The sequence below is a fragment of the Dipteris shenzhenensis genome, chromosome 14, assembly GCF_047967505.1.
Source record: "Dipteris shenzhenensis isolate YYH24624 ecotype China chromosome 14, Dip_SZ_1.0, whole genome shotgun sequence".
NCBI classification, from domain to species: Eukaryota; Viridiplantae; Streptophyta; class Polypodiopsida; order Gleicheniales; family Dipteridaceae; genus Dipteris; species Dipteris shenzhenensis.
Window position 1 is genome coordinate 32,962,708 of NC_141609.1, and position 9,078 is coordinate 32,971,785.

At 44.7% G+C, this 9,078-nt stretch overlaps 1 protein-coding gene across 1 annotated transcript; it reads right to left on the bottom strand.

Moving 5' to 3' along the window:
• Positions 1-601: 601 nt before the first annotated feature.
• On the bottom strand, positions 602-3,706 carry LOC147894499 (uracil-DNA glycosylase, mitochondrial-like). The gene is made up of 7 exons (XM_087384843.1): positions 2,538-3,706; positions 2,016-2,236; positions 1,687-1,845; positions 1,436-1,466; positions 1,148-1,283; positions 979-1,062; positions 602-863 (listed from the first exon to the last, which is right to left on the bottom strand). The coding sequence occupies exons 1-7, from the start codon at positions 3,412-3,414 to the stop codon at positions 797-799; spliced, it is 1,575 nt and encodes a 524-aa protein (XP_087240969.1). The 5' UTR covers positions 3,415-3,706; the 3' UTR covers positions 602-796.
• Positions 3,707-9,078: the final 5,372 nt, after the last annotated feature.

Below are 9,078 nucleotides of genomic sequence, written 5' to 3' on the forward strand. Positions count from 1 at the left end.
CTCCTCTACCATTGAGGAGGTCTTTAGAGTCCTTAATAGCATATGGAATCTCCTTGATAGTAAAGCCTATCAAAAACACATATTTTCTAAATCTGGAGTAAGGCCATGTTCACACTTCTCTAGCTCATAATGCACATGGCAGTTTGAACTAATGCTAGAGGTCTTGTCATTGGAAATGAATACAGGAATTGCAAGAGGTGCTCAGGATCAACAAGGATATTTTTCACTGGTTTGTAGCCTACCCCTATGCCACAAGAGTTGGTGCAGATTCACACAAGGGAACCTTTCTAGGTGATGCCCTAAATATCAAACATGCTAGCTGGGTGTAGATCAAAGCTCATGCCCTTTGGTTCATATGAAATGTAAGTGCCAGATTGGAAACCATGCCTTAGCCTCACATGCTCTTGTGCTACTGATGTGAAGGAAGAACCAGTTTGATAAGTTAGTTCTCTTAGGATTTCTCCATGTTTTGAACAACAAATCCCTATATGCTTCTAGCTATGGAATTATGTAATAGTCTTAAACTTTGCCTTGGGAAAAATTGCTTATTTTCCTCTATAGGGACACACAAGTCTGTATTAAGTATTATTATTCGCATGCCAATAATGCTGTACGTGCAATTAAAACCCCAAGCCATGCCACTTCATGGCGGCTGCAGTAAAACGTGCATCTATCAATACATTTCTCATCTATTGTATTAAATGGTGCTTCAATCCGAATGCTCACTACAGCTTATTTGAAGTCCTTCGAGGTAGAAAAGAATGCTCAATCTATGCAATGTCATTGTTGAGAATATTCAAAGTTGCCAATCAATTGGAAGTAATCCTTGATCTTCAAGGACTTTGTTTGTGATAGAAAAGTGCCTGCACTCAAACATTCAATGAGGTAAATGCTCACTAACTTAGCTTTAAAGTAACAAACTCTTTGCATTATTGCAGTTTGTCTACCTCAATATAATAAAAATGAATTCTAGAGTACCTGCAGCTAAAAAATCCTTTGTGGGCTGAAATGCCTGATGGATGAGCAGCCTTAAAGATGTGATGGGTTGTTTTGTTGAGTAACCTGTTAAAAGTCCATAATACACACATAATCAACTGGGAAAGACGATGAAAAGCCTCAAAATTCAATCCACAGACCGAAAAAGCACCTGGTTTTCTCTTGGGCTGAATTTCCCCACAGGAGAAAAACAACATCAGATCTTTGCTGTGCTATTACTCGAATGGCAGCATCTGTAAATGGTTCCCACCCTTTCTTTGCATGAGAATTTGCATGGCCTTCACGTACTGCAAGTTCAAAGAATCATATGAGCCTACTGTTGGGAATTCCAGCCATGAGCAAACCGTCCAGATCAGACAAATATAACATCTAAGGATATGATACAAGGCTACGAGAAGATGTGCCATTAACACATCCTGCGATTTGAAATCATATTCACCTGTAAGAACAGTATTCAGCAAAAGCACTCCCTGTTCAAAAGCAATCAGAAGTAAGATATTTGACTCTGATTTCCAAAGCGAAGCAACATGTTTGGTACAAGCTCAGAAGTTTCAGAAAGAGAATGACACCCAAGTGGAGATTCATAAATAATGAATCAAAACTGACTATTAACTTGCAAAGTTGATTCACGATCTTAAAAGTGAAAAAAACATGAACTGCCTTTCAAAAGATTAAGCACCAGCTTCACACCTGATGTGCCCATTTCTCCAGGTTTCCATGTGATGGAAGTGAACATCCGAGGTCACTTTGAATCTCCTTGAAGATGTTCAAGAGACTTGATGGGACTTTCATACCCTTCTCAACAGAGAAAGAAAGGCCCATGGCTTGGCCTGGACCATGATACGGATCCTGCAATACATGCATATAATTCAAGAAGCTACAAAGGGATCCTTCTATAGTCTTTCTCAAAACACTTCCACTACTCAAATATTTCCAATCAGGCTGGTAAACTGAGGGACAAGAATCTCTGACCTAGTAAAAAACCACCTCAGACTTCTCGTATATGTAGATGGACTAACCTGGCCAATAATCACCACCTTTACTTTTTCCAACGGACAAGAATTGAAGGCACTGAACAATTTAGCAGGTGGTGGATAAATGGAAATTCTTCCAGCTGCTTCCTGGGTTACAAATTGGTATAAATTCTCCATGTAGGGCTTCTGAAACTCTCTTTGAAGGGCTTCTATCCATGTCTTCTCCACAAGTAAACTTTCCAATTTTGGAAATGGAAGACCTTTTGCTGATTACACAATGTGAAGACATCAGTAGACGTTACTATAGCCATGTCTAATGAGAATGACTCTTCAAGAACTAAATCAATAATAGGCAAACGAGGATGCATCAGACTAACAAGGCTGTAAACCCTTTGAGAAAAGCCTTCAAACAAGGAAAGCAACATGGAGTTTGCTATCAGAGAGAGTTCAAATGGTCCACGGTTGAAGTCTCAGACAGGAGTTTGTTGGACACCCTTGAGCAGAAATAGTGCTACCACTAAAAAAAGACAGCTCTACATTTATTTCTGAGCACAAAGACGCAAGTACCTTGGGCCTCGGCGACCCTCTCTTCGCAAACTCTCAAATTGCGCTTTGCAAGTGCAGCAGCCTTGTTCAACTCCATCCTTATTTTCTGCCCTTGGCTTAGAATGACGTTCGCGTCTGCTGTCATGATGTTCTCGTCTAGCGCATCCATCTCCATCTTTCTTTCCAGATCTTCAGTTAACTTTATTTGATGTCGGTCGCTCGAAGTAGCATCCCTACTTGTCTGAAGCTCTTGAATTGCGTCCACATGCAGCACTTCAGCACAATCTGACTCGCATGCCTTCTCGGTCTCTAACCTAATACCATGTTCTGGGGGCGTCTCCTTTATTGGCTCTGTATTATTGACAGAGTCTATACCATCGTCAAATGCTTCATCACTATAATCTTCCGCGCAGCTCGGAGGTAAACAAGCAACTGCCTCCAGAAATAATTCTTCTGCTGTTTTCATCCTGGGACCAATCCTCAGGGGAGGATGGCGCAGCTGCTCATCGCCATCGTAACTCTCGGGCAATCCAACTACTGCGTCCACAAACAATTCTTCTGCGCTTTTAAGCTGGTGTTCATCTCGTAGAGCAGAATTCTTACCTCGAGCCGAATCGGTTTCCTTCCTCATCTTAGAATCACTCCTCACTGATTGGAGCTTAGCAATTGTTTGAAGGCGAAGGTCATGACCGTATGCGACATCCACTCGCCCACGCTTAGTAATGGAACTAGAAAGGTGATGGGAACTGGCAAGATCTCGCATGGGGCAAGAGCGGAGGAGAGGACCAGGGAGGTCTTCGGGCAACCGGAGTCTTTTGGGGAGGCCTGCGATGGCTTTAGCGGAGGAAGCCATTTCGACAAAAAGAGGCTTCTGGGGAGGAAGGCAGAGCCGTAACATTAGGCAATTTCCTTCGTCAAGAAGCTCAAAATGGTAGAAGAGGAAATGCAGAGAACATTCAACAATCGAAGAAGAATGCAGATGATCAGATTCACAAATGATGTGGTGATTTCAATAATAGAAGAAGAAGAAGAAGAAAATGACTAAGTCCACACAAGAGTTCATATCAGAAGAAGAAGAAGAAGAAGAAGAAGACGCCTAAGTGCACACGAGTTCATATGAGAAACTAGATATCCAATTTAGTGCACAAAATATGAGAAGAACGAATTCATTCGAGAAAGGAGATATCCAATTTTAGTGCACACAAGAGTTCATATGAGAAAGGACATATCCAATTTTCCCTCCAAATATCTCCCATAGTGAAGAGGGGTCCAAAAGGTGATGTGGCACTCACTTGCATATGCACTTTGTGAATTCCAAGAGGGCACGGCAAGGGAGAGCGCCTTAACATTAGGCAATTTCCTTCGCCAAACAAGCTCAACATGATAGAGGAAGTGCGGAAAACATCCAACAATTGAGGAAGAATACAGAAGAAGATGAGATTCACAAATGAATGTGGTGATTTCAATAGAAGAAGAAGAAGAAGAAAAAGAAAGTTCATATGAGAAGAAGATATCATGCCCTCGAAAATTTTCCTCCCAAGGGGTCAACCGTGCACATGTAGGAGACAAAGGGCAGAATGCTGATCAACGATGCTGGCAAGCCACAACAGATTTGGCAAGAGGCATCGATTGTGTGATTTCGGCTGGAGTTCCATCTTAAGAGTCACTTAAAAAGCGCTGCCCATCTTATTTTTTGAATGAAGCAACTCTTGCACTTGTAGGTTGCAATCATGGCTCACATTGAACTTTTTGTTTTTATCCTAATTGCAATCTATTCTCTTCCTCTTTCTGTAACAACTTTTCTTGGAATTGCATGAATTTCTTTTTTTGGTTATTGCATGAGAATATTATTTGAAAAATGAAATGTCCCACTACTGCTTTCCATTTCCCTTTGCTACTCTTCTAATGACATACTAGTGAATAGCTCTAACATTTGTTGTGTAACTTGAATTTATGAATTGGAAGGCTTCCTTGTCCATATTGTTTGTACAATTGGCTCCCATGCATCTATAGTGGATCATGTCCCTTTTTTTGTCTCAACTTTCGTATGCTTTCAGTTGTGGAATGCTCCATTGTTGATGTGTGCTTGGATCAACAGCTTTAGTCGTCATAGTGTTCTCTTACACAGCTTGCGTGGGTGCAATGTCTGTCACGTCTAGTTCTATATGAAGTGATGTTGCATTTGAGTTGTATTATTTTTCTTCTGAGTTCCTCATTGTCATCCATAGTAGTTTGCAATGAATATCTTTCCCTTCCATATCTTATTTAGTGTTGTTGGGGCTTCTAGTTCTTGTACAAGTTATAGGTGAAGATCCAAATGTTCTATTCTCTATAGTGAGGCTACTATAGAGGCTTCTTCTTGGCATAGATCTATGCTAATGATTGATTCCAACATATGAGAAATATATATTTTTCCATTATAAGTGGTTCACATATGCGCAACATTACTACCACATGCCTTGTCTAGTCCTACATCACTTGTCAGCTCACAAGGGTGAGAGTCTTACAGACTGATATGAAGTGTTTTTCACTCCCCTTATGTTATGGCTTCTACTAAGAATCATGTTGCCTCTTTATGAGTGGGATTTTGGATCTCGTATGCTTCATTCCATCATTAGAGACGTTTGTGCCAAGCGGGAACTAGTCATGGACTTTTGAGAATTTTGCATCTAGAGGCCTTGAGGGTTACTTTTGTTCTAGAATGGTGTATCTTTAAAAATAATAAATAATAAATAATAAACAGTAGCCGACTTTTATTTTTCCCCCCCAAAATGCGATTTTATATAATTTTGTCAAGATAACTTTTTACATCATGATAAGTTCTCTACCCTTGGTCAATAAAAAAGGGGAGAAGAAGCTTTCAAGAATAGAAGTAGGATAGAAGTATAAATCGTCAATCTGCATCTTGTGTCTCCTCTTTGAGTACCACATGGGTGATAACCTTAATAACAACCATGCCCGACACGATAGGGTAGAGGCAATGGTTTGTTCTTCCTCTGTGCTTGGGGGTAACACCTGTGGGTTGTGTAGTAGTCTCCGTCATCCTCTGTAGAGATTCCAAGAAACTTTCTTTTGATATATTCTCATTTTGAACCTTGAAAGACACACTTGCAGGGTGGGTACAGGAAAGTGCTCCTTTGGGCATTGGTCTCTGTTGTACTCAAAGTTTATGGCGACCCACCAAGAGTCACACCTGGGTCACGTCATGGTCACCTCAGCAACATGCCAAGTTGTTAGACCTTGGTCATACCTAGTCGCAGCGTGTTCACATATGTTCACATCTTGGACACATGGAACAGACTTGGACATGACTTGACATGGAACAGACTTGGACATGACTTGACATGGACATGACATGGACATGACTTGGACATGACTTGACCTGGACATGACTTGGGTATGACGGAAGCAATACATGACCGAAGAGTGCCAAACCTCAACCTCGACTCACCATGGTCAAAGTCAATCAGAGGGAAGTACTGGCGCAATGGTACACGGGATACACCTGTTGGTGCACATGGGAAGCAGTCCAACAATTAAGAGGCATAGGTGGTGCACCAACCCTCTCAACCAACTAGTGTCAGGAGCGCATGGAATAGACAGGAGAACACATGGAGCACGGGATTCACTGACACAGGACAGGCTGGAGTGTTGCGGAAGCCATCAAGGACAGAGCGGCCCACAAACGGTGGAATGGCTAAGGATGGCTAAGGGTGCAAGAAGACATCCAATAGGGAGAAGGAGAGGAGATGGGTAGCGGGGGGTGGAGCAGAGGAGGAGAAGGTGAAGAGGGGGAAAGGGGAAAGGGAGAAGGACATTCTGGCAGGGGCGAGAGGCGGGAGTGAAGGAGTGAGAGGCTAGAGTCAAGAGCTCACCTCGTGTGTATCTTCGGGGAGTGTATCAGTCATCTTGCTTTCTAATGAGTTATGCTACTTCCCATCTCTGCTCGCTACTCCAAAATCTCTTTTCGTTGTGTTCTCCTCCCCTCCTCTCCCTTCACCTGGTACAACGGACCTGTGTCATGTGGTTGAAGTTCCTTGTTGTTCATGTCGAGGGATGGCTTTCATGATGTTGTTCCGCTTTGGTCTTCTTCTTGTTCACATCACTTCAGCACTTGTACCGCTTGCACATAGTTGACACCATCTACCGCTTGCACATAGTTGACACCATCGACAAGCACTCACCTACGTACCATCAGTGACACTTATGGCACGTCTTACTCGCTTCTCGCACCAGTGGCCCTAGGCCTCCGGTAATACTTCCGGAAGTGTTAGGAAACCCCCCCCTCAGACAGTTTATGGCGATCACGGTGGGACACTGCTGGTGTTGAGTAGCACGAGTGAAGTGGTGATCTAGGGTCCTAGAGAGAGGTCTTATGCCGAGTAGTTCTGAAACATTTGAAGGAGCTAGTGAGAGAACTAGGAGGTACTTGAGGAGAGTGGAGAAAAGACTTCCGGCAGACCAAACTAGGTACAAGAAGCATTACGTGCGACGTAAGTTTGCGAAGTCCTCAACTCGAGCACAAAGTGAGCCCATTGGAGCAGTAGCCAGAGCAAGTAACTTCATCGACACTCTCATTGACTTGGACCAACAAGAACCCTGGTAATCAGATTCGGACTCCGGAGAAGAAGAAGTGCAAAGCGGAGAACAGGTGAAAGAAGAGGGTACTAAGGACGAGGCCTCCTCAGGGACTCATCAAGGTCAAGGCAGCCCCTCTCCTCCTCCTGCAATGATGTCTTCATCAACCACCTCTTCTACCGGAGTGGTGACTCCATCTGCTCCCGCCTCAACCTCTTGTGGACAAGCTGCTACCTCATCTGTTATGCATAGCTCCGGGCTCCTTGCTAATCCTTCTTCTACATCTATTCCATTGGGGGGTACTTTTGCTCCGGCCATGCCTTTACCTGCCATGATGGTTTCATCTCCCTTTCCATCCACACCGGTGTTGCCTTTTCCACCACCTTCTTCCTTCCCTTCTGCTTACTCATCCATGACTTCAACTCCGTCCCTCTCTTTCCCAAATGCTCTCCCATCCTCTTTCACCCCCACATCTTCCATGTTCTCACCCTTTCCTTCTGCAACACCGAGACCCCCCACTTACGCCCTACCATCTGGGTACACTTCCTCTATGACTACATTAGTAGTGACTTCTCCATTGTGGTCCTCCACAGGAGGGGTTGTCGGGGTGGTCTCCTCCTCGGGAGCACCAACACTCATTACAGCCCCATCGGGACTCCCTCCAACTCTTGCATCCTCTCCAACCTCTCGGGTGGGGATGGCCCCCTCTCCAACCTCTCAGGTGGGGATGGCCGTTCTCAGTCCTCCAGACAGAGCTAGACTTCTCGAGCTACTCAACAAGGTCCACGTGAAGACTCAAAAGTTCAAAGGCCACCTCCATGAAGATGCGGAAGCTCATGTGAGGAAGTTCCTCACAGCATGTAGAGCTAAAGGTGTGGAGAATGAGCATGCATTCCTTCACATCTTTCCCTCGTCATTGGAGGATGCTGCGGATGTATGGTACAGTCAATTTCCTCCGGACCACTTCCAGACGTGGACAGACCTAAGGGAGGAATTCTTACGCACTTTCAAGTTGGAAAAATTCGAACACATGATTGTCCAAGAGTTATCCACTGACACCATGAAGCCTGGAGAGAGCATCTCTGAGATGTACACAAGGATGAGGGTCTTGGCGGCAAAGATGTCGGTGCCACCCAATGACGCCGTCATGAAGGGGTGGTTTTTGAAGGCTTTACCCTCCACCATTGCTATAAGGCTGGTTGACAAACTTCCTGAGCATGCCTCACTACAAGAATTTCTGAGGGAAGCGGTGAAGATGGAACGGTCCCAGTTAAGTTTCGCCTCAACACCCGCTCAGACCGCCCAACTTCCGAGAGAAGAGGGCTCACAGGCATGGCAGCAACTCAAGAAGGAATTAGAAGAAATCAAAGAAGGTCTGAAAGACAGAACAAAAGTGGATGGACCGTCACCCTTTGAAGCTCAGATTACGAAGTGGTCTCTGGTGCACCGACTGCAAGGGTTCTGGCCATGGCTACTGGGAATGTCCATCGAAGCGTAAGGTACCCACCCCAACCTCCTTTTGCACATTTTGTGAAATTCATGGACATGATGCCTCCGAGTGTAGGTATCTTAAGGGGTTGAGGAAGCTTTTGCCGGAGTATCCAATTGGGGAGCCACTGGTGGCTACAATCAACAAAGCTGCACCGACCACTTCAGGGCCAGTACCCCTAGCTTCAGCCCCTGTGAAGGCGCCTGAACCACCCACCCACCCTATCATTCCACCTCCACTACTTCCTAATCCTCCTAATCCTCCTTTGCTCCAAGCTCCTACTCCTAGTGAATTTGGGGCTCCATACTTCTACCCTCCGCCCTACTATGCACAGTATCAACCACCTATGTCAGGGGGTGGATATGGCCCCCCTTATGTTCGCGGTCGACGGGGTGGGTTCCGAGGTGGACGTGGAGGCAGAGGTACCAACTTTCGCATGCCCATCATGTGCTATAGATGTGGCGAGTACGGCCATTACCAAGATGATTGTACACA

Bases quoted from the DNA above. Each gene is read 5' to 3' on its own strand.
- LOC147894499 (XM_087384843.1), bottom strand. From the start codon at position 3,414: ATGTTACGGCTCTGCCTTCCTCCCCAGAAGCCTCTTTTTGTCGAAATG. The intron at 1,467-1,686 runs GTGTGAAGCTGG...GCTTTTGAACAG, and splicing joins TGGAGAAATGGGCACATCAG to GGAGTGCTTTTGCTGAATAC. The intron at 1,284-1,435 runs GTGAATATGATT...TTGAACTTGCAG, and splicing joins GCTGAATACTGTTCTTACAG to TACGTGAAGGCCATGCAAAT.